Raw genomic sequence first — 25,212 nt, 5'->3', positions numbered from 1 at the left:
CAGTCCCCCTCCCTCTGCTTCGGTTCTATCCACAGGACGGCACAGCGAGACCCGGCTGGGTGACCCCGACGGCGACCGGCTCCGTCCTCGCGTCCCGTCCTTCCCGGGATGGGGGCACCAGGCTGGGATGGGGGAACCCCACAGGGATGGGGGAACCCAAAATGGGGGAACTTAACTGGGATGGGGGAACCCCACCAGGACAGTGGAACCCCAACGGAATGGGGGAACCCAACTGGGACTGGGGGAACCCCACCAGGATTGGGGGAACCCAACCGGGATGAGGGAACCCAAACAGGATGGGGGAACCCAATCTGGATGGGGGCACCCAAACCAGGATGGGGATCACCTGACTGGGATGGGGAGAACCCCACTGGGATGGGGGAACCCCTCCAGGATGGGGGCACCCCATTGAGATGGTGGAACCCCACCAGGATGGGGGGAATCCAACCAGGATGGGGAAACCTGACCAGGATGGGGGAACCCAACCAGGATGGTGGAATCCCAGCAGGATTGGGGGAACCCAACCAGGATGGGGGCACCCCTCCAGGATGGGGGAGCCTAACTGGGATGGGGGCACCCCACCGGGATGGGGGGAACCCAACCAGGATGGGGGGAACCCAACCAGGATGGGGGAACCCAGCTAGGATGGGGGCACCCCATTGAGACAGGGGAACCCCATTGGGATGGGGGCACCAGACTGGGATGGGGGCACCCCACCAGGATAGGGGCACCCCACTGGGATGGGGGAACCCGACCTGGATGGGGGAACCCGACCAGGATAGGGGCACCCAACCTAGATGGGGGTCACCTGATTGGTATGGGTGCACCCAACTAGGATTGGGGCACCCGATCATCATGGGGGCACCCAACCAGCATGTGGGGCACCCACCTGGCATGGGGACACCCAACCAGCATGGGGGCACCCACCCTCTCCCCAAAAATCCGCCGTGTCCTTGCTTTGCCCTTGACCCCCCATCGTGTTTCTCCCCGCTCGTGCCGCCGCCGCCCTGACCCCGTCACCATTTTGCCGGGATAACTTTGGGCCACCAAAGAGGATCCAAAGAGGATCGCGCCGCTTCAGCCGGTAATGCCCCCGCGCCCTCCGCCGCCAAATCGCCCCGGGGACAGCGCCTGCAGGGGATTTTTTTCCCAGCCTGGATCGCTGGGGATAAAAATAAATCGCTGGGTTTCAGCGCTGGCGCTCGCACGGGCACGAGGAACGAGTGGGAGAAGGAGTTTGGAGGCGCTCGCATGTTTGGAGTGGTGGAGTGCGGTGGTTGGATCCTTCCCCAGGTTTGGGATGGAGCCGGAATTTCGGAGTTGGGATTGTGCTGGAGGATCCCAGACGGGGTCTGGGGGTCCCTCGGTGCTTTGCGTGACCGGTTGAGTGTCCCACAAGCGTCCCCTTCCCAGGGCCTTGCTGGCAGTGCTGCTGGCTGGCATTGGCACCGTGGTCTCTCCTGGTGTTCCCAGGGTATGAAAGTGTTGGCATTGTTGTCAGATTTCCTGATTTTGATTTGGATCCGCAGCCGGGCCTGGAAAAGCTGCTGTACTGGCCATTCCAGGGGGTCTGTTGAGCTCCCTGGCTTGGAAAGGCTTTAATTTTAGGGACAATCCAGGCTCTGATGGTGACTCAGGGCACAGCTGGCCCAGACAAGGGATGGCATCTCGTGCTGTTGAGGACTTGGCTTTGGTGCTGCACCAGATCTCTGTGATGATTGTTGGAGTGTTTGGTGGCCACGTGAGGCTGGATTGGGATGAGCTGGGATTGTCCTCCCCTGTGTGCTCTGGAGGTCCTGCAGCCAGCAGGGGCTGCGGGATGGTTTGGGAGCCATCGGTGTCCCCGTGGTGTCCCCACGTGTGGCTCAAGTGGGCAGGAACCAGAGCTGCCACACACAGGGAGAGCCACCAGGGCCCCCAGCACCACCTGAGGGTGCTGTGCTGGTGCTGGTGCTGCTGGAGGTGCCCATCTGCCCATCTCCACTTGTGGCTCATGCTGGAAAACGCTGGAGATGCTGGGAACGGGCACAGCAGAGGAGCTGCCCCAGTGAGGAACCACCCAACGTTCCACCAACGCTTTGGGCTCCTTCTGTGGGCGAGGAGCAGGGCAGGAGCCCAGCAGGCCCTGGGGACCCTCTGTGGCAGCCAGGCCTGGGCAGGACCCCCCTGGCACGGAGCAGGAAGGTGAGGAGCACCCTTGGGTGGCAAAGCGCGGGGAGTGCGTGCAGCACCTTGCACGAAAAATGTTGGTTGCTACGGAAACACGGCACTTTCCATCCCCGTTCTGGGCTATCTGTGTTCTGGGGAGGAGGGAAGGGCTTCCAGTCACGTACCAGCTCCACACAACTTGCTGCCTTCGCCTCTCAACGGGAGCAGCGGGGTCCTGAGGAGGCCACCAACACCTCGCTCCTCCCTGCTGAGGGTCCTCGGGGCTCTGCAGGATGTGGTTGGATCCAAGAGCTCTCCACGGGATGGGATTTGCTGCTCAGGAGGAGCACCAAGAGCTGGGACCCCGTCCCTGGGTCAGGAGTGAAGAGGACCCACAGCCAGAAGCTCCTGGTTTGCAGCTGGAGTACAGATGTTGGTGGGATCCTTCCCTGATCTTCTCACCTCTGGCTCAGCAGGAGACATCACCCACAGAAGGCCTGGATGGATCTGGATCGTCTGCCCTCATCTCCCGCCCCGTGGGACTGTGTGGATCCATCCCCATCCCCTCTGGAGGAAGGAGCCACACTCATCCTCCCCCTGGGACGGGGACAAACAGCAGAGCCTGCACAGAAGGTGCTCCCTGTGGCCACCAGGATGTCAGACCCAGGCTCGTCCCAGCTCTGTCTTGTCCCATGCCCGGTGACAGTGAGGGGCACCACGGTGGGGACAGACCCAGGAGCAACAACCTGGCCCAGCAGGCAGCAAAACCTTCCTGACCCCAGCCTTCCTCTTCCTCTTCCTCATCACTTGGATGGGATGTGGGGACTGTTGTGGCTGCCTCCCCTCGGGGTTTGCTCTGACAAACACCAGCACCCCAAAACCCATCCCTTCCCCTCAGCCCCCCTCCCAACGTCCCCTCTGCACCCACCCTGGCACAAAACGGGACAATGGTGGCAGTTGCCACCCTGGCATGGTGCCCACCCCGCCCGGATCTGCCCCCTCCCTGCTCCTTTTGGGCTAATCCCTGTCCTCAGCGGTGTCGGTAACACCTTCCCAGTTTAGCATCATCCTCCCTGCCTGTAATTACCGTGCTGTTTACCTCCACCTGCTAATTGATAAAGCCAGCCCTGGCGCCCGGCCCGGGGCCGCCGCCCCGTGCGCTGGCATGTGGCTGCTGTCACCAGCCCGGTGGCACCAGGGCTGTCCCCACCCCAGGATGGCACCCCGATCCTGGGGGGCTCTGCTGCATCCCGGGGTCATGGATGGATCCCGGGGCTGATGGGTCAGTGCTGAGGGCACGGTGGGTTTGTGGTCACCAAAAGGACTTTGCTGTCCCTCCCACCCCTGTCCAGCCTCCTCAAGATGGGTTTGGGGCGTTTCTGCCCAAAATTGGGGGCTCCTGCTCTTCCAGTTGGATTTTCCTGACTGAGGGAGTTCTGCTCCTCCCCCTGCCCTCGCCCACCCCAGGGTGTCCCTGGGCACCCCCTGCCCCCTGATCATCCCCTTCCCTGTGCCCTGGCCCACCCCAGGGTGCTCCTGGGCACCCCCTGCCCAAGCCTATCCAAGGAATTCCTTCCCTGTGCCCTGGCCCACCCCAGGGAATAACCCTGGGCACCCCCTGCCCATTCCCTTCCCTGTGCCCTTGCCCACCCCAGGGTGTCCCTGGGCACCCCCTGCCCATGCCCATCCCCTTCCCTGTGCCCTGGCCCACCCCAGGGAATGCTCCTGGGCACCCTCTCCGTGCCCTCATCCAGCTCAGGATGCTGCCAGGCAGTTCCTGACCCTCGCCCACCCCAGGAATGCTCCTGGGCATCCCGTCCCTGTGCCACTGCCAGACTGGGCTAGATCCAGGCAATTCCTTCTTGCCCACCCCAGGGATGATCCAGGCAATTCCATCTTGCCCATCCCAGGGATGATCCAGGCAATTCCTTCTCCTTGCCTATCCTGGGACTGACCCATTAAATTCCTTCTCCTTGCCCACCCTCGGGTTGATCCAGGCCATTCCTTCTTGCCCATCTTGGGGCTGATCCATGAAATTCCTTCTCCTTGACCATGCCAGGGCTGATCCAGGCAGTTCCTTCTCCCGGCCCACCCCGGGGACACTCCACAGCTCCCAGCGGTTTATCTCCACCCCCTCCCGCCCCATTTCCAGCCCTTTTCACCGAAACCGGGCGAATTTCGGGGTTTTCTCCCCGCGCGCCTTCCCCGTGACGTCACGCTCCCCCCGCCGTGTGACGTCACGCCCCCGCCACGTGGCGTCACCGCAGCGCGCGGCCCCGGCGGGTGAGCGCTGGCGGAAGGGGCGGGGCTAAAACCGGCGGCACTTCCGGGAGCGGCGCGGGGCGGAGGTGGAACATGAGCTGGTGAGTGCGGGGGGAACCCGGGGCACCGGAACGGGACCGGCGGGGAACCGGAACCGGGACCAGGAGCGGAGCTGGGCGGGGGAACGGGAGCGCCGGGAGCGGCTCCGGGAGGAGGAACCGGGACCAGCGGGACCGGGAGCGGGGCAGGGCAGGGGGAACGGGAGCGCCGGGACTGGGACCAGCGGAACCGGGACTGGGTCAGCGGAACCTGGGACCCCGACACGGCGGGGGAACGGGAGCGCCGGGACTGGGACGAGCGGGGCCGGGAGCGGGGCAGGGCAGGGGGAACGGGAGCGCCGCACCGGGACTGGGTCAGGACGGAGGAGCCGGGAGCGGTGCTGGGGGAACGGGAGCGCCGGGACCGGGTCAGGGCGGAGGAACCGGGACATGGAGCGGTGCAGGGCAGGGGAACGGGAGAGCCGGGACTGGGTCCGGGCGGAGGAACCGGAACCGGCACCGGGGCAGGGCGGGGGAACCGGAACCGCCTGCCCGGTCCCGGCTCCTCACCTTGGGCGCTGCGGGTGAGGAGGAGCCGGGGACGGGCCCGGGGCGGCCCCGGTGCTGAGCGGCTTTGGCCCGGTGGGAGCCCCGGTGCAGGCCCTGGAGCGGAGCCGGTGCGTTCACAGTGCTGGCCCGGTGCTGGCCCGGGAGTGGGTCCTGGTGCTGGCCAGGCTTGGCCCCACTGCTGGGCCTGGAGGGGCCCCGGTGCTGGTCAGGTTTGTCCCGGTGCCGGCCAAGTTTGTCCCAGTCCTCGCCAGGTTTATCCTGGTGCTGGCCCTGGTGGGATCCCCAGTCCTGGCCAGGTTGTCTGGTGGGATCCCAGTCTGGCCAGTTTGTCCTGCGCAGGCCCTGGTGGGTCCCAGTCCTGGTCAGGTTTGTCCCAGTGCTGGCCCTGGTGGGATGCCCAGTGCTGACCAGGTTTGCCCCAGTCCTGGCCAGGTTTGTTCTGGTGGGATCCCCAGTCCTGGTCAGGTTTGTCCCAGTGCAGGCCCTGGTGGGATGTCCAGTGCTGACCAAGTTTGCCCCAGTCCTGGCCAAGCTTGTCCCAGTCCTGCCCAGGTTTGTTCTGGTGGGGTCTCCAGTGCTGGCCCTGGTGGAGTCCTCAGTCCTGGCCAGGTTTGTCCCAGTCCTGGCCCTGGTGGGGTCCCCAGTGCTGACCAGATTTGTCCCAGTCCTGGCCAAGTTTGTCCTGATGCTGGCCCTGGTGAGGTCCCCATTGCTGAACAGGTTTGCCCCAGTGCTGGCCAAGTTTGTTCCAGTCCTGGCCAGGTTTGTCCTGGTGAGATCCCCAGTCCTGGCCAGACTTGTCCCTGCTGTCCCTGCAGTCACCCCCACAGGTGTGCACCCCTCCCACCCCTCACCTGTGACCCCACAGCCCCCCTGTCCCTGCCCAGGTGCTGCTGCAGGTGCATGGAGGGTCCCCAATGTCCTCATTGCCTCTTCAACTCCATGAAAGTAAAAGTTTTTCCTTCAAAAAAAGAGGAAAGAAGAATTCCCTTGTGTTTGAATCAAAACGATGAGGTCTCAGTATGGACACACTGGTGCTCATTTAATTGAATTGTATTAGAAATCAATAACATTAGAAATTAATAATATTAGAAATCAATCTGGACTGTTGTGTGTGATTTCTCACCCTGGGTAGTTCTGGAGATCGAGTGCTGTTGTGGGAGGCAAGGATGGGATGGATCAAGAGCTCAAAGGGCTTTTCCTTGCCTGGCAGGTTGAGTTCCACAGTGACAATGGAAAGTTTTTTGGGTTGGGAGCTGTGGAAGTTGTGGTTTGGAAATGTACTGCAAGAATGTAATGAGGCACACAGAGGTACTGATTAAAACCTGGCATTTGGGCTAAAAATACACATTTATCCACTGGAATGGCTCTGGACTCGTCTCAGAACAGCAACAATTATGGACAGCGTTGGCTAACAAGGTTTTGGAGCCAACTTTTCCCAGGGAATCTGAGGGAAGGGACTTTGGAAGGGACCCTCTGGTCCAGGAGGGGCTTCAGAGCCAAAATGTGAGGAATAAATCATCCCTTCATGTGGGGATGAAGGAATAATTTGGGTGCAGGGTGCTCACACTTCCCTGTGTCCGTCCATCCCCAGGGACTGTCCCTTGTCACCACAGCACACGTGGCTTTTTCTGGGAGCCTTTTCTTAGGGAAATTGGGTATTTTCACCTCTTTCTGGGGAGGAATCTGAGGTTGCTGCCTGCCAGGTTTTGGCTCTTTTTTTCTACCTCTGTTGAGGTCAGGATTGAGATGATAATTTAGACTCAGATGTTTATTATTTATTATCAGTTACAGTCTCACAGCAGTGAGTTTTGTAGCCTTTCATTAACAAGGCACAAAATGGTTAACTATCTCTTGGTACAAAGTCTTTTAAGGCTGAACTATGCAATTAAGAAATTACACCTAAACTATTTTCACTTTTAACCCAATAACTGATCACTTGAAATCCGCACTGAGGACTTTTCTGTTCAGTTACAAAATACCACCCAAACCCATGAAGATGAAGGTGAAGAAGAACAACCTGCCTCAGCCCTAAATCCCCCATCTTGCTCCATATTTATTCCTATATTCTAAAACCCCAAACTCTATCTTTCCACCCTGTGATATCACACACTTCTGACCAACTCCACACCTGTAATCCCAGTGTTATCAGTCAATTTTGGAAGCCTTTTCCACAGCCTGAGGTCAAATGCAGCGCTTCTCCTGGGAGTCAGAGTCTGTCTGTACAGAAAATCTGAAATTCTCAGCATCCAGAACTCCAACAGTTGCCTGGTGAGCGGAAGTTTGGAATATAGTTATATTGCAAATAGTTATATAGTTATATAGCTATATTCCAATATAGTTATATTCCAGATAGTTATATAGTTGTATTCCACTATAGTTCTATTCCAACTAGTTATACAGTTATATTCCAATATAGTTATATTCCAAATAGTTATATAGTTATATTCCAGATAATTATATAGTTATATTCCACTATAGTTATATTCCAAATAGTTATATACCAATATAGTTACAATCCAAATAGTTATATAGTTATATTCCAAATAGTTAATGTAGTTATATTCCAAATAGTTATATTGCCGATAATTAACCATTTTGTGCCTTGTTAATGAAAGACCACAAAAGCCTTCTCCACAGCCTCGGGTCAGACGCAGTGCTCTCCTGGGAGTCACAGTCTGTGTGTACAGAAAGTCTGACATTCTCAGCATCCAGAACTCCAAGAGTTGCCCAGCGAGCGGGGGGAACTCCGGGGGAATTCTGAGTCTCTTTCTTCTCTGGCTGCGTCACCCTCCGGAGCGCGGCTGACGCACGAGGGGCTCGGAGCCCGCGGGGTTCCAGTGTGGCAGCACAATTGTCCTCAGTGCAGCCTTGGGTGTGTGCCCTCAGTGCAGCCTTGGGTGTGTGCCCTCAGTCTAGCTCTGTCTGTGTGTGTGCCCTCAGTCCAGCCTGGGTGTGTGTGCCCTCAGTGCAGCCCTGTGTGTGTGTGTGCACCCTCAGTCCTGCCCTGCGTGTGTGTGTGCGCCTCATGCAGCCTTGTGAGTGTGTGCCTCAGTCATCCTGTGTGTGTGTGCCCTCAGTCCAGCCCTGTGTGTGTGTGTGCCCTCAGTCCAGGCCTAGGTGTGTGTGTGCCCTCAGTGCAGCCTTGTGTGTGTGCGCCCTCAATCCAGTCCTGTGTGTGTGCGCCCTCAGTGAAACCGTGTGTGTGTGTGTGTGTGCCCTCAGTCTGGCCCTGAGTGTGTGTGGTGGTGTGGTGTGTGCCCTCAGTGCAGCCCTGTGTGTGTGTGTGCCCTCAGTCCATCCCTGTGTGTGTGTACCCTCAGTCCAGCCCTGTGTGTGTGTACCCTCAGTGCAGCCATGGGTGTGTGTGTGCCCTCAGTCCAGCCCTGTGTGTGTGTGCCCTCAGTCCATCCCTGTGTGTGTGTACCCTCAGTGCAGCCCTGTGTGTGTGTACCCTCAGTGCAGCCATGGGTGTGTGTGTGCCCTCAGTGCAGCCTTGTGTGTGTGCACCTCATCAGTCCCTTGTGTGTGCCCTCAGTGAAATCGTGTGTGTGTGTGTGCCCTCAGTCTGCCCTGAGTGGTGTGTGTGTGTGTGTGCCCTCAGTCGGGCCCTGTGTGTGTGTGTGTGTGCCCTCAGTCTGGCCCTGAGTGTGTGTGTGCCCTCAGTGAAACCATGTGTGTGTGTGTGCCCTCAGTCGGGCCCTCTGTGTGTGTGTGTGTGTGTGCCCTCAGTCCAGCCCTGTGTGTGTGTGTGCCCTCAGTCCGGCCCTGTGTGTGTGTGTGTGTGTGTGTGCCCTCAGTCTGGCCCTGAGTGTGTGTGTGTGTGCCCTCAGTCTCGCCGCTCCCTCCCGGCTGCTCCGTCCTGGCTCTTCCCTCCCGGAGCTGCCCTCAGTCCAGCCGCCCCTTCCCGGGTCTGCCCTCCCGGCCGCTTCCTCTCGGGCCTGCCCTCCCGCAACTGCCCTCAGTGCAGCCGCTCCCTCCCGGCGCTGCCCTCCCGGTTGCTCTGTCCCGGGGCTCCGTCCCGGCCTCAATCGGGCCATTCACGGCTGCAGGGCCCGGCGTGGTGTCCATGACGTCCATGGCAGCGCTGACACACGTGGGGTCGTGCCCCACTGCTGAAATGTCACAGTTCCGGCCCTGGCATCGCTCCGGGGAGGGAGAGCTTTGTTCCAGGCCTGGCTGCTGTGGGAAGTGTTGGATCATGCATACATACATTATGTGAACTTTCTGTCAAGCTTTAAAAATGCTCTACAAATTCATTTCCTTCAGGGAAGAAGGGACTTTGCTCAGCTTCCATGTGTGTCTCTCTGTCTTTGGGTACCATTAGTCCTGGGTTGATCCCTCTTTTTCCAGGGTTTAGATGCTGCAGCTGAGGAAGAGGATGGAGCTTTGTCCTCAGCTTTGTCTTGCAGAGCTGGAAGTGGCACAAACTGCCACCATTTGAGCTCCTGGGCACTCATATCCTTAATTTATTTGTAAGGGAAATCCCCAGAGATTTTAGGGCTGTTGGCAGGTTGGTGCTTTGTTGAGTGGCGTGGAGTTAATCCTGGGCCATCCCACATTCCTTGTGAACTCTCTGTGCTGCATGAGGGCTGGGAATGCTCCCAGGAACACAGGGGATGCTCCCTAGAATAGGAGGACTGCTCCCTGGAACATGGGGATCACTCCCAGGAACACAGGGAATGCTTCTTGGAACATGGGGATCGCTCCTGGAACACAGAGAATTTTCCCTGGAACCCAGGAAATGCTCTCAGGAACACAGGGGATGCTCCCAGGAACATGGGGAGCACTCCTGGAACACAGGGAGCACTCCCTAGAACACAGGGATCACTCCAGAGGGCTCCAGCTGGTGACAGAGCCTGGATTAAACCCCCAAATTCCCAATTCCTGCACCCAGGCAGTGAGGCAGCTCTGCTTTTCTAACCTTGCATGGACAGCTGGGGTGTTTTTGGAATCTCAGCTGAGCTCCATGGCTTCCTTTGGGCTTTGGATTGGGGCATCCTCATGCCCCTCTTCTTCATGTGCAACCCAGTGATTCCCTTGGCCATCCCTCCTTCAAAAAATGAAGGGAGTGGAGTGCTGGATTTTACTGCCCTGAGTGCTCCATTTTTTATTTATAAAGTGTTTTTTAAGGTTTCTGAGACTGCATCAAACCAAACCTCATAACCAGACTCCCAAACATCCCCTGCTCCAGTTTCCCACTTTCCTCCAGGTGAATTCCCACAGGAAAAGGAGGTTTTCTTTGTTTCTCCCAGAGGATGGGAGGCTGGATTGGTTTGCACAGCCTCAAAAGTGGGGTTGTTGGTTATTCCTGGTGTTTTCTGTGCACAGGTTGTTGGTTATTCCTGGTGTTTTCCACGTTATGGATTTGCACAGGTTGTTGGTTCTTCCTGGTGTTTTCCCTGTCATGGATTTGCAGAGGTTGTTGGTTATTCCCAATGTTTTCCACGTTATGGATTTGCACAGGTTGTTGGTTATTCCTGGTGTTTTCCATGTTATGGATTTGCACAGGTTGTTGGTTATTCCTGGTGTTTTCCACGTTATGGATTTGCACAGGTTATTCCTGGTGATTTCTGTTAAGGATTTGCAGAGGTTGTTGGTTATTCCCAGTGATTTCTGTTATGGATTTGCACAGGTTGTTGGTTATTCCCGGTGTTTTCCCTGTTATGGATTTGCAGAGGTTGTTGGTTATTCCTGGTGTTTTCTGTTATGGATTTGCACAGGTTATTCCTGGTGATTTCTGTTATGGATTTGCACAGGTTGTTGGTTATTCCTGGTGTTTTCTGTTATGGATTTGCACAGGTTGTTGATTTTTCCTAGTGTTTTCCATGTTACAGATTTGCTCAGGTTGTTGGTTATTCCCGGTGTTTTCTATGCTATGGATTTGCACAGGTTGTTGGTTATTCCTGGTGTTTTCCACATTATGGATTTGCACAGGTTGTTGGTTATTCCCGGTATTTTCCCTGTTTTGGAGCCTTGGCCATGCTGGGCAGGTGCAAACCCAGCCCCAGGCTCTGTTTTCCTCCCTCTGAATCAATATTGATGTTTTTTGGAGCCCGACGTGGCCGATGGCACCGCTCCCCCTTCCCTGCAGGTTTCAGTGATACTGGGATCAGGAGATGAGCATGGATAAAATTACCTGGGATGAAGCAAGCGGATACCAGAGCAGTGAGTGAGGCTCCCAAACACCTCCCTGTTACCTGTGCAAGGTGCTTTGCACATCCCAAAGTTTTTATCATGGTGAAACTGGAGCGCCAGCCGGGCATTTCCCGGGGTGGAGCAGCTGGGAAGAGCCACCTGCCACCTCCCCTGCCACCATCACAGGCCTCAGAGTGCTTATTCCTTAATTGTTCATTTTTCCACCTGTTTTGTCCAGGTAGCTCCAAGCCAATGCTCTGGTTGAGCCACAACCGTGTTTCACAACCGTGCTTAAAATGGATATTTTTGTAGCATAGTCAGGGCCTAAAACAGCCCTGCAAAATTCTGCTCGCCCACGCGCCTGGCGTGAGTAATTTTCTTTTGATGGGTGAGTAAAATATCATTATTTTTTTCATGCTCCTCTTGGAATGGGTGGGAGAGAGGATTCTGACATTATTTTTGATTTGCTTAACACTGACACCGCGCCTGGCTCCGTGCAGGATGCAGAGGGACCCGTTCCCAGGAGCTCATCCCTCCGCTGCCAAACTTCAGCAAGGTGCCTTGTTTTCCCTGGCCTGACCTAAAATCCAGAAAATCGATGTTTACACCTCTTTTTTTGCCTCTTTTTACACCTCTCTTTCCCTTCTCCCCCGCTGCAGCGGCTCGCCCTGACATCCCTGCGTGCCTTAAACCTCCGAGTTCCCAGGGATGGGGCTGAAATCCAAAATCCAGGTGGGAGCACTCACCTGGTTCATCCCGAGGGATCCCATCCCCACATCCCTCCTCTCTCTCCCCACCCTGTGACCTCCCCTCTCATCTCCTCGAGGAGAGCACCCAAACGGGGATTTGGCGCAGAGTCTCCCTCGACAGAAGCTGTTTGTGATCCTTTGGAATAATTTTTTTTTTCCTTTTTTTTTTTTTTTTTTTTTTTTTGCCTCGGCGCTGTGTTTGGAGCGGTTGCCATGAGTTCCCGGGAGGGGGGAGCGGGGTGGGACGGTGCCTGCGGTTTCCATGGACACGCCTGGAGCACAGCGAGGAGGAATCCGGGAGATTCACGCCTAACCTGAGCCTGCCCTCCTGCCTGCCTCACCTGGGCACGGCTGCCATCCCCTCCTGGCCGGGAATTTGGGTGCTTTTAGGGAGCCCCAATCCAGGTTTCCAGGATTTTGTTGTGTTGCCTCTCTTTGTGCAGGCTGCCATGAGAAATGCTGCTCAGGAAAGGTCTCTCTGCTTTGCTTTGAACTTCCTATCATGGAAAAGTCCTTCCTTAACACCTCCATCCTCAGGGAAGCCTCACACAAGTGGAGAGGGAGAAGCTCAACCAAGTTCACTGTGTGGCAAAGTGGGAAAGTGAAGGTTCACATCCTTCCTGGAGTGCTCCCGACCTTCCTGTTGGAAGTGTTTGCAGGAACTCTTTGATCTCTCTGGGACAGAGCTGATCCCATGGCCAGGCAGCTTTTCTGGATGCAGCTGAATCCATTCCCAACCCAGCAGCTTCCAAAGGGAAGGACCCAATTCCTGTGCTAGCTTTGGGATGATTTTTGTCTGCACAGGTGTAAAGGGATGGCTTTGTAGAATCCCTCATCATCCCACGTGCCAAAATCCCTGGGAAAACCAAGCTTGGAGGGTCAGGGTCAGCCTGGCAGCACGGGAGGCTGGGTGTCATCCTCCTGCCTGCAGGCACTGAGAGGTTTCTTTCCGGTGAAGGAATTGAGATTTTTGGTGGAAATTCAAAGAGTGAGAAGCTCTGGCGGGCATCCAGGCTATGCTGGCGCTTGGGGTTTCAATGAGAGAGAGAGAAAAAGGGAAAAAAATCCCTGAAACTTTCCACGGGAAGCGGGCACTTCCCACAGAACGTGGATTTAGTCGGTGGTCTGGCAGTGGTACCAGTACAAACCAGTTTTGGCCACCAGTTCATACCAAAGTGGGACCTGTGGGTCCCCTGCAAACACCACTCGTGCCCACCTGGGGCAGGAATATTGAATTCAGAGGCTCAGTGTCACTTTTCCCAAATTAATTATCATCCAAACTGCCCCAGCCTCTGCTGTCCCCATCCCTGCCTGTCCATCTGTCTGTCCGTCCTTCCCTCCCTTCCCAACCCTGCCTGGCAGCTCAGCATCCCCAGGGAGAGCATTTTATCAAAAATATTTGGTGTTTATCCCTTGCTTATGTGCCAAGGGTCTTCTGGGGCCTGATTAGGGGTGGCAAAGCCGCGTTGAGCTGGAATGAGCTGGGAAAAGGAGCACATCCCACAGGGAATTTATCCCTCTGAGCTCCATCCCAGCTCCCCACAGCCAGGGGTGACGCCAAGGTTTGATGTCCACCCTAGCAAAGGAGCATTCCTCCCTAATTTAGCAGGGATTGAGTGATTCCTGCTGGCAATTCCTGCCTTCCAGGAATGCTGGGGAGAGGGAGCTCCACGTTTTAAGCCGCAGCTCCCCACAGACCTCATGGAGCTGCGTCCCCCCCCTCTGCCTGGGAGGTTTGTTTCCAACTCTCCTGTGCATCCAGAGGAGAATTAACTGCTTTGGTGTGTGTGGCCCTGCGTTTGCTCATGGAAAAGCCAAGTAAATAGATGAGATTGCTGGGGAAACTTCAGAGAAAAAATCAGCCACAGCTTCTCCCACCTTCCCCTCCCTGGGGTTCCTGAGCATCCCCGAGTAGAGCTCGCAGGATTCTCTCCACCCACACTTTTTTTTCCCTTACTTTGAGCTCTTCCCACCCTCTCCCTGCAGTGTTTCACCCTCCTCCCTCCCTCCCTTCCTCCCTTCCTCGCCCCTGAACCCTGCTGCTGTGCCGAGCTCCGGGTGCCCTGGCAGGGCCGTGAGGGGCCCACCTTCCCCTCCCTGGGGTTCCTGAGCATCCCCGAGTAGAGCTCGCAGGATTCTCTCCACCCACACTTTTTTTTCCCTTACTTTGAGCTCTTCCCACCCTCTCCCTGCAGTGTTTCACCCTCCTCCCTCCCTCCCTTCCTCCCTTCCTCGCCCCTGAACCCTGCTGCTGTGCCGAGCTCCGGGTGCCCTGGCAGGGCCGTGAGGGGCCGGGGCGCTCCCGCAGCCCCGCGGGCTGGGAACGCTCCGCCGGTGACTCAGCGCGCTCGGCTCTTCAGGAACGGGATTTCAAGGGATTTCACACCCCAAACACAACCCCAGCTTTCTCTCGCTCAGCAGAAACGAGACATCAGCAAAGAGGAAAAAAAAAAGAAAAAAAGCAGCACCGATTCTGGTTTTTCTTTAGTGTTTATAGAGCTTTGAAGGTACCAGGGAGATCCGTGGAATTCATGGCACTGATGGATATGGATCCATATGGATCCACCTTCCCCTCAGTTTATTTGTATTATGCCCATCATGCATTTTTTAACCTCTTGATTTTGAAGCAAATGGTTGTGATGGTGCTGTCTGAACTGCGCTTTGTCCCCCCACAATTTTGCAGGCAGGGACACAACTCCCAGAGGGACAAAACTTCGGTGCCAGCAGCGCTTTTGAGGCGTGGGGTGAATCCATTTGGTTTAAAAGCTCCAATAAAATCCATACCTTTCATTTTTTTTTTTTTCTTCCTTCTTTCCTGCTCATCCATCTTTTCCCCCCCACCCTCCCAGAGAATCATATTAAAAGGCAGTGATTTAAAAACCAGGAAAATTATGTAAAATTGTAAAATAGAACAAAAACCTCCAATAATTGAGGAACAGACCTGACTTGCACAGGGTTATTTTTTTAGAGGTTTTACTGAGACAGACATAATTACCAAGTGGCATCACGATGCTGATAGAGATATTTACTGCTGCACTGGAGATTTGCAGCACTCCATTGACTTCCCTTTGTTTCTGGGAGAAGAAAAGGGATTTTTGGGGTTCCTTGGTGGGGTGAGGATGGGGAATGGGATGGAGCAGCACCCCCTGTGCTCCCTCTGCCTTCCCTTCCCAGCTCTGATCCCCAACCAGTGGCTTTTCCTATCCCAAATTCCCTGGATTGAACCATTTTTCCGGTTTCAACACCACTTTGGGATGCTCTCTGTGCCCCCCACAGGGGCAGGTTGTGCACAGGTAATTCTTTAATCACCTTTTTAATTGTCCTTTCCCATTAGGAACCAACCAGGCTCCAGCTCCTTGCTTGTTCCCACCCTGCAAACTGGTTTTAAGTGGGATAACGCTCCCCTGAGTAAAATCCTCATTTTTTTTTTTATCCTTTCACCACCAAGTTGGTGCCATCACTTCCAAAAACATCAAGTGACAGAGAGGTGCCTCATTTTGGTTTATATTTGACCCACAGAGGAAAACACAAAGGAAAAAAAAAAATCCATATATTTTTGTTTTCTTCCTGTAAGGCACCACACCCCCGGTTATTGACAGGGAAATTATACAGCAGAGTGATGTTTGTTTATAAAAGAAGGGTGATTCACACTGCCACAGGAGCTGGAAAGGGTTAAACCCAAAATTGCACCGGTCCTGCTGGAGAACCATAAACAGGAAGTTCTCCTGAAAAAAAAAATTTAAATTTAAACCTGGTGACTCAGGTTGGCTCCAGAGCTGCTCACGGAGGGTCACAGGGGGTGCAGCCCTGGATTATTCCAGTGGGTAATTACAGCCTTGGCTTGAAAACACCGGGGAAAGTGGGAAGAGCAAGGGTTGGAGTTTGGATAATCAGGTTTTTTTGCTTCGTCCTGCCCCTTCTTCCACTACGAATTCCTTCTCACAGTTGGATTTTCCAGCAGGTTACACTGATAAAAATATTTCCTGGAGGTCAAACTGTTGTTTGGAGCAGTACTGGGGGCTTGGAAGTGGAGCTGGTGGGAAAAAAAATGGAAAACCAGCAGTGGGAAAAGCCAGACTGGGAGGCAGCAACACAAAATCCCCAAATCCATGGTTTTATCTCAAGTTTTGTGTAGCAGCATGAGAGTTTGGGCTGGTCCAGTCCAAATTCTCAGGAAGGGACTCAGACACTTTCCCAGGAGCTCCTGGTGCAGATTTGGGATGGGAAATTGGAAGTGGAAGATTCCATTGGAATGGAATGGGATGAAGCTGAGCTGTAGGTGAAACATCTTTGGCAAAAAAACACTTTAATGTCATTATGACCTCAATTTTTTCTATTTATTTAAAGCATCACAACCCAGAAAACATTGGGAGGTTTTGGCTGAGATGCTTTAACCAAGCAGCACCTCTTTAACTTAATTAAATCCATTGACAACAGCAGTTGAATTCCTGGATTTTCATTATACTGATAGGTGAAAGAAATCCAATTATTTTCAGGCTGCCTGCGTGGTTGCTCCCAGCTGACCCAGCCACCCTTACATATGTTGTGTAATTTATTTAGAGTACTCTTCTCATTCAGGTAACCCAGATTTTCCTGGGAATTAGGGATTTTAAGAATGAAGGCTGTGCTGGCAGGTGAGCCTCTCCTCCAGCTGTTGGAGCAGAGGAATCCTTTGAAGCAGCTCTCAGCAGCTCCAGACACCGGCTTGTTACTTTTTTTAATATCCTCTTTCTAAATATTTACAGGCTTTGTTTGGGATTTTTTTTTTTTTTTTTAGTATTATTTTATCCTCCCCAGCAGATTTGCTTTGAAACAGAGTGGGTTCTTCAGCTGCTTGTGGAGCATCCTTGCCTTGCTTTGGGGTGCAGGGAGGGTGTGTGGGGCTGACCCCAATCGAAGGGACCCACAAGGACCATCCAGATGCCCCAAAATCCCACCCTGGGGGCGTTGTTCAAGTGCTCCTGGAGCTGTGGCAGCCTCAGGGCTGTGCCCATTCCCTGCAGAGCTGTCCCAGTGCTCATCCCAGCCTTTGGGGGAAGAATCTTTCCCTAAAATCCAACCTGGCTCTCCCTTGGTGCAGCTCCAGCCTGGGTGCCGTTCCCTGGTTCTGTCGCTGTCACAGATCAGAGCTGCCCCTCTGCAATGCTGAGAGGTCTCCCCACAGTCTCTCCCACCTTTCTGGGGGTGCACAGTGCCCAGGATGAGGGGCTGCCAGCCCGGGACACCCCTGCTGCCCCCCAAAGCCACCCCCAGCCCCAGCGCTGCTCACACATCCCCTTCTCCTCTCTCTTTTGCAGGATCCCGTTCAAGATCGGGCAGCCCAAGAAACAGATTGTACCCAAGACAGTGAGTAAACCAGTTCCCCCTTTTTAGCTCCAGCCTTGGATCATGTGGCTGATGAGTCAAGCCAGCACTTTGACTCGTCCCATTTTGCAGCGTGTGGGAGGGAGCTGGAGCAGCAGAACCTGTTGCCGCGTGTGACCAGCGCTCGGCTCCTCGTGCGAGGAGCGAGGGGGAGCCCCATGCAGGCAGAATATTTTGGTTTGGGAGCTGTTGAAATTAGAATTTTTTCAATTTTTTTTTTTTTTTCAATTTTTTTGGGAGGGGTGTGAGTGTGTGCGGGGTAGGGGAAAAGAGCTCTCTTGGTCTGGCACAGTTTTCCTCGGAGATGGCTGAACGGGTTTGCTTCCTTCCTTCCTTCCTTCCTTCTTTCAGCAAAGGCTTGTTTGTTCATCCTTTCGGAGCAGATGGAGGAGGAGGAGTGGTTCAGATCGCTGAATATAACTGTTTCCAAAGAAAGGCTTATAAGCTGAGATGCTTAGTGCTCGGGCGTGAATTAATTTGTGCTGCACAGCATTTGCTTTAAAAGCAAATTAAAAAAGCATTTTGTATTCCCGTGGATTTGAGGCTCCTACCCCAAGTGCTGCTGCTTGCAGCTGGCTGTGGTATTTTCCCTTCTTAAGCAGCTTGGCTTTGCATTTGTCCCATGCCAAAAGAAAAGCTGTGGAACCTCCCAGGAGCTGGCCCTGCAAACTCACCTGGACACCTGCTCTAAAAAGGGAGCCCTGAGAGGCAGAGTGGGGCAGAGCTTGTCCCTCTGGTGGCACTGGTGCCCTAATCCCCTGCCCAGCCTGACATCCCTGATCCTTCCTCTCCGGGACACCCAGCTAATTCCGCAGCATGCGTGGGCACCCGTGTTTGTGGGGCAGTTTCTCCTTGGGACACGACATTTCCCTGGAGGCAGAGGGCTAATCCCACCACTCCCTTCAAGCCTTGATTGTCATGTTTTATTTTAAAGGATTTGGTGCTTGTCTGCTGCCGTGGAGCAGCAATTTTCTGTAACGGCTCCAAACTGTCAGTACAGAATTTAAGCCAGGCAAGCAACGAAGACGAGGACTGGTAAAATTCCTCTGTGGTTTTCCTGTGTTTTCAGCTGCCCTTTTCCAGGGGCTGGTGATCCACCAGCAAGGTGCTGCTGCCTGTGATCCCTCAGGTGAGGCAGCCCAGCCCCAGCCCTTCACAGCTCTCCCAGCTCGTGTCAGGAGCTCCCACATTCCTTGCCCTACAATATTTTGCTTTTTCCAGTGCTCCCAGTGCTGATTTCCTTCCAGGACTGGAGCAAAAAACCAACAGCTCTGCAGTTCTGGGTGTCTTGGCCAGCTCTGCTGGGCATCTCCAGCCCACCCATTCTCACATCCCAGTTTAATATATTCCATTTTCTTGCTGTTTCCTTCCCCTTTTAGAGGTTTTTCTCCCCTAAAATCAGCCATCTCTGTGCTCAGGCTCCCTGCAGATGAGTGGTGGCACCTCTGAGATCTTCCCTTCCCCGGAGCTGCTGGAATGTGCTGTTCTGAAGCAGTTGGCAGCCTTTGCTTATATATACATGTGTGTGTATTAAATAGAACAGCTCAGAATATCCGGCAGGCAGAGGTTCATTCAGCACCCAGAGCCTTTCCAGGCCTTTTCCTTTTCCTTCCTTCCTTCCTCAGCTCCCTAGGAACAAGGAACAAGATTCAATGTCAACAAAGTTGATTTCTAAAAGGCTTCCACTTGCCCTGGAATGATGATAATGATGATGATGATGATGGTGGTGGTGATGTTGCTCTCCAGGCACCAGATACAGGGAAAGCAGAAAACAGGAAGCCCAAAACCTTGGAACTTCACACCCAGTGTGGAGTGCAGCTCTTCAAAGGAGAACAAAGGGCAGGAAACCACGGATATCCCCCAGGATCAGGCATCCCATGTGCAGTGGTGTGCAAGGGATGGGGCTGCTTTGATGGTGTGCAAGGGATGGGGTTGCTTTGAGCTGCAGGGCCCCAAATTTACCTCCCAGTTGCAGGCTGAGCCACTCCATCTGTGCAGGCGTTGGGGAACAGCAGCAGCAGCAGCCAAGGGCTGGGATGCTCCAGATGTTGGGCTGCAGGAAGTGGGAAGGTGTGGCATCTCCAGGGCTGCATCCCAAGCCCATCAGAAGGGAAGTGGTTGTGGGGAGAGGATCTCCCACTCACAGAGACCGGACCACAAAAGAGGAGGTGAGGGGGAAGGATAAAAAAAAAAGCAGCATTTGTGAGGATGTAACTTCCTTGGCTCTCCATGAGGCCTGGGCTGCAGTCAGGAGCAGGGGGTGGCTTTGAGAGAGGCTCAGCGAGCCAGAGAGGCTTTTTTGTTGTCTCAGTGCTGGGGCTGGTGTCAGATCTAGGCCGGGAGTAGTCCTGAAAAGCAATTTGCCTGGGCTGCCGAGGAATTAGTCATGACTCGCTGTGCCCACTCGCCTGTGATCCTTTGGAGAAGGGCACGGTGTCAGGCACAGTTTAGCTCCAGAGGGAGAAGGAAACCCCGGTAAGAAAATATCAGCTGGTGAACTGAGGTGATCTCCCCCTCCCCAGACATGGCTGTGCTTTGTTTCCACCTTAACCTGGGCAAATCCAATTCCAGACAGCCTAATCTCTCCCCTCCTCTTGCCTGAAAAGAGCAGCTGTCACCGGGCTCGGGGAGCCGGGTGGGAGGATCTAATGCTCCGAGAGGACCTGCTGTCAGCAGGGCCACAGGCCCACAGCCCAATTAAACTAATGCCCAGTGATAGGAGTTAAACCTGTTAGAATTATATCTCTGCATGTTTATTGCTCAGCCACGAAGCCTCTTATGGCAGAGATGTTCTTCCCTCCCTCGGGACAGCTCCGCTCCCAGCAGAGGCTGCGCCGCCGTCGGAGCTGTCTCGTCTGCCCAGCTCTCCTGCAGCTGCTGCTGAAGTTCACCTGTGTCCCCCCAGGTTGTTCCCTGCCCTTCACCGGGGCTGGGATGATCCAAGCAGGCAGGAGCTGGCCCTGCATCCCCCGGTGAGGTTTTATCTCCCTCCCTGCTTCGCTCGGCCCTGCTCTGGCCTGGGCTGACTCAGAGCGCTCGCCCTCCTCCTCCTCCTTGCTGGCCTGAGTCAGCTTGGCAGGGAGTGGAGACCTGAGCTGCCAAACCTCCTTTCCTTGACTCATCCCAGCAGCTCTGCCTTCCCCAGGGGTGTCGGACAGAGGAGCCCTGTGAGCAGCAGGATTCCACTGCAGCCCTTTCCATTGGGCTCCAGCGGCGAGCTGGAAATCCCAACACAGTGGAGTGAATGTCATGGGAACGGTGGGGTGAATTCAAGTGATGCCACTTAAATAGTTTTGCTGGTTTTCCTTCAATCTATTCTGGCCAAATTGGTCTCTGCATTTGGGAGATGTCTCCTTTTTCCTTTTGCCACTTTTCTGGGAAGTTTCTTGCAGGATGGGGATGTGGAGATCTTGCTGGGTGGAGTCTGTGACATCCCAGATCCACCTGCACTCTGCAGCTCTGGCTCAGAATATTCACCCATGGCACTTACCTTGAAATTCTTGATGGGATGGCAGGAGCTCAGCAGAAAATCTTAGTTCTAATTTCTGTGGGTTTCACTTTTTTGGAGAAGAGGAAGAAGGAAACACTTCCCTCTTTTCCCCAAGATCCACAACGATGCTGAGACCACTGGGAGATGCAGAAATCAGCTCATCTTCCTCCTCCAGGGAAAAACATGAACCCCAGGGGGATAGGAAGGTTCCTCACAGTCCCTCATTTCCATCTCTTTGTAGTGTTGGCTTCAGCCTTGCTCCATTGCCTCATAACCAGGCTGGTGATGCTGATCCTGCCCTTCAAGCAGGAGGGATCTGATCACAGGTGGGAGGCCCAGTGTTTGCAAACAAAAAAAAAACAAAAAAAGAACTGGGTGAAGGAGAGAATGTTGTTTTATTTCAAAGCTTTCGAGAGCTCGTCGCTCTTGATGTAGATTTAAATAAAAACCCCGAGACGAGCGATTTTTGCATTACCCAGCCCCTGTGCCTGGAAGAAGAAAAAAAAAACCTTCAATACAGAAAGTGTGGTTTGATTTGGAGTTTTCAGAAAGAGGCTGCAGAGCAGTGGGATTATTTTAATAATACGGAAACTTCCCTTCAGGATATTGTAATTTTCTTGCCTGTACTTCTTGTTCTCGTTACTCTTAACGTGATAATCCTCTCCGCAGCCTCTGTCGGCTGCGTGTGACCGTGGAGAGCTGCTGGGAGTGGGAATTACTGTGTGCTCTGCAAAATGTTCCCAGCTTGTCCTCCTTGCAGCTGGGAGCACGTGAGAGCAGCTTTTCCCTGTGTTTTTGTGGGATAGCCGGGCTCCAGCCACGGCTGGGAGCCTCCCTGAGCTCGCAGACTGTGGGGACTGGGAGCCAGTTGCTGCCTGTGGGCGTGAAAAATAAGAGCAATCCTTGGGCAGCTGTCTCAGAGAGATGGGGCTGGGGATGTGAGTCAGGCTGGGCAGCTCAAGTGTGTCTGTGTGGAGTCACCTCGATGCCATGTGGATCCTGCTCCGGCACTGGGGTGGGGGCTTGGGGGAGCTGGGGAGGTTTGGGGGGTTCACAGCACCCCGAGGGTCGCAGGGTGGGGAGGTTTTGTCTCTGTGGAATGAATCCTAAAGTCCCAGAATGGTTGGGGTGGGAAGGGAGCGTTAAACTCATCTTGTTCCACCCCCTGCCATGTGCAGGGACACCTTCCACTGTGCCAGGGTGCTCCAAGCTGGCCTTGGGCACTGCCAGGGATGGAGCAGCCACAGCTTCTCTAGGAATTCCATCCCAGCCCCTTCCAGAAATCCCACCCCAATCTCACTTGTCCCAGTTTGAAGCCATTCCCTGTGTCCTCTCCCTCCATCCTTGTCCCCAGTCCCTCTCCAGCTCTCCTGGAGCCCCTTCAGGCCCTGCAAGCTGCTCCATATCCATTAAGGCACAGTGCCTTTTGCTTATTGCACAGAAACAGGCAAATCTGACAGCAAAAAAGGGCCAGAAACCCTGAATATTCACAGGTATTCCACAGCCAAAGCTTTTGGAGGAGCTGGTTGCTGAGCAGATCCTCCTAACCACAGAGAGGCAACAATAAAGGAACGACACCCCCAGCCTTTCAAAGGGGGGCACATTTTCGAGTCGTGGTTTGCAACCAAAACAATTCACACCTAAGGCCTATTTATAGAGTGCAATAGTCCCTGGGGGATTTTAGCAGCCGGAACAGGCACGGGGACGGAGGGTGAGCTTTACTATGTGCTGGTTACCTGACCTGCAGGGCGCCAGCTGCCGCGCATTTCTGCGCTCCCCGAACGCCAGGCACAAGTCGTGTGAGCTGCCCCCACACTGCTCCCTGGCTGTTCTCTCCAGCACCCAATTTTAGCAGCACGAAAAGGGAGCTGGAGCTCCTGGGAGGGTTTTTTGGAGCAGAGGGATGGGAGGGGGGAGAGAGAGAGAGAGCCCAGCTCGCATCCCCCGGATGGTGGGAGCGGATGGTGAGGACAGCTGGGAGCTGGGATGGGGCTGGAATGTGGCTGGGCACTGCCTGCCCTCAGATCAGGCTGCTGGAGTTCAAGTGCAGCCCAAAAAGATGTTTAAAGGAGGAGATTTTAAGAAAATCTCCATCTTTAACCCCCTCAAGCTTTTAGCAGCAATTCTCCTTGGAAAGCAAACATCCCCGTTAAATTGTGGTGCTGCATCAAGGCTGGGATTGAAATCTCAGGGCCAGCAGGAAGAATTGGAACAAACCTTTGGATCCTTCTAGTCCTGGCTGCTCCCAGCACTCTGCATTTCCTTAATAGCACGGGAGCTTGACAACACAAGTGAACCCAGCGCTGATCCCATGACAACAAACGCGCACGGATTTACTCTTGGCTGGTCAATTGAAATCCATTTGCTTCTCTGGTTGACGAGGTGTGGAATGAATGTTTTAAGTGTGTTAAAACAGTCAGCATGGAAAGAAAGTTCCTTAAAATATCTCCTATCACTGGAGGTTTGCTGCCAGCTAGCAAGTAGGAGGGAGCAGGCGCTGAGGTAGCATCGGGAGAAGGCTGTGCTGGAGCTCAGAGCTCGGAGCTCAGGGTTCCCCTCCCTTTTGGAGGTGTCACAGTGCACTGGGATTGTGCTCCAGCCCAAGAATCTCATGGGAGGGAGCTGCTGTAGGGGTAAGGAGTGTGTGTGGGGGGTAATGCAGAGGGAGAATTTCACCATCCTGATGAGGATGAGGAAGGAGGAAACAGCCAGACCCACCTCAACGGGGCTGGAGGAGCAGCAGCTCCCCTCAGTTTTTGGGGGAGAGCACAGGTTTGTCCCCCAGCACTGAGCCATGCTGGGTTGTGACCTCCCTGCTTTTCTAGCATTCCCATTTATTCCATCAGCTCCCAATCCCTGTCCTGGAGCACGTCCTTGGCTCGAGCTGTCATATTTGGTGCTGGCTCCAAGAGAGTCTGGTGCTCCAAATCCCCAAGACTTCCTTTACTTTTGAGGTGTAACTCCCATGAAAGCTGCAGCTTGTGCTGGGCTCAGCTCAGCATTTCCCAGGGACAGCTTTCCCTGCGTGCTCCAGGCTGCCCTGCAGTCCCCTGGAGCTGATTTCCATCTCTTCTTTCCACAGGTGGAGAGAGACTTTGAGAGGGAATATGGGAAGCTGCAGCAGTGAGTATCAACCACACTGGTCAGACAGGACTGGCCACATGCTTCCCTCCTCCCATTGCATCTTCCCAGGGAATTTTAGCCAGGGATGCTCTTCCCAGTGAGCAAATCCCTCACTGCCCTGTAATTTCCAATTCTTCAGGGTTTCTCTGACTGTTCAAAGGTGTCCTCAGAAGTATTTGCAGATTCTGGCAGCTTAAAAAAAAAAGAAAAAGTGTAAAATTGCCAGAAAACTGCGGGGTCCCTGTAGAGGCCAACAGCTCAGAGGACCAGGAGTGGCTTTGCCATCCTGCCTGTGTCACAGGAGCTCACAGGGATCATCTGGAAGCATTTGGCTTTACCATTTGTGCTAAGTGTGAGAACTTTCAGGAAATATGCGAACTATGAATAAGAGATCACCAACTTGAAAAGGTTAAAAACCATCTGAAAACAACCCGAAAGGGTTGAGCTGCTCTGAACTTCATCAAGCCTTGCCTGGATATTTTTAACTCCCACCAGAAGCCAGCATATTCAGCCCGTAAATGATTTGTTGCACGTATGATACACTTGGGTTTCTTTCTTTCCAAGATTCCGACTTTGCCTTCTTTCTCCCATCTTTCAGATTGGAAGATCAGACCAAAAAACTTCAGAAGGATATGAAGAAAAGCACAGATGCAGATTTGGGTAAGTGACTGGAGGATACATAGACTGTGAACTTGGCCACAGAGAGATGAAGTGACTTTTCTCGAGATCACATGAGTAATGTGTGACAAGTCTGGAAAACAAATCCAGAGCTCAGTCCCACTCAGTTTGCTTAGTTACAAGGCCATCTGCGAGAGGCAGCTCAGCCCAGGGAACACAGGGAGTGCTGTGGGCTCAGTCCCCCTCTCCTGAGCTCCATGGCCTTGGACAAATCCCTTCCTTTTGTTTGCCTCAGTTTGTGCCACTGAAAAACCCAGGAGTGGTTGTTCTGCCTCAGATTATCCAGCAGGAGCAGCTCCAGCTGAGCCCATTGTGCCAGCAGTGCTTTTTCACCTCCTTCAGTCCTCCTTTCACCTCCCTCTCTGGAGCCCCAGAAGGTCTGGGATGGGTCTGGGGGCACAGCTGGCCACATCTGGCCGTGTTTCCCGTGGGAAATGCTGACCTGGCAGCTCTCCTTTGGGAATAACCCAGCTCATTCCCTCGCTGCCTGCCTGTTTTGGCTTCCCCTCGTGGCAGTGGGCGATGGAGGAAGCAATAAACAGCTCTGCCTGCACGTTTGGGGTGACATCTGCCCTTTGCAGGTGTCCTGTGCCATGTCCCAGCTGCCTTCACATCCCTCTGGTTGGAGCCTGCTGTGCCCAGAGAGGGATCC

At 54.2% G+C, this 25,212-nt stretch overlaps 1 protein-coding gene across 1 annotated transcript in view; it reads left to right on the top strand.

The window, feature by feature from the left end:
* The first annotated feature begins 4,435 nt into the window (after positions 1–4,435).
* The window catches only part of BIN3 (bridging integrator 3), a 54,319-nt gene continuing 33,542 nt past the window's right edge, over positions 4,436–25,212 (top strand). Inside the window, exons 1-4 of the mRNA XM_064731162.1 lie at positions 4,436–4,511; positions 17,203–17,251; positions 23,842–23,882; positions 24,481–24,542. Coding sequence (XP_064587232.1) covers positions 4,504–4,511; positions 17,203–17,251; positions 23,842–23,882; positions 24,481–24,542 — 160 coding nt within the window. The 5' untranslated portion in view covers positions 4,436–4,503. The remainder of the gene's footprint in view (positions 4,512–17,202; positions 17,252–23,841; positions 23,883–24,480; positions 24,543–25,212) is intronic.

Source organism: Zonotrichia leucophrys, chromosome 22, assembly GCF_028769735.1.
Source record: "Zonotrichia leucophrys gambelii isolate GWCS_2022_RI chromosome 22, RI_Zleu_2.0, whole genome shotgun sequence".
In the NCBI taxonomy this organism is placed as follows: domain Eukaryota; kingdom Metazoa; phylum Chordata; class Aves; order Passeriformes; family Passerellidae; genus Zonotrichia; species Zonotrichia leucophrys.
The sequence above is the reverse complement of the archived record's forward strand: the minus strand, read 5'-3'. Positions and strand labels throughout refer to the sequence as shown.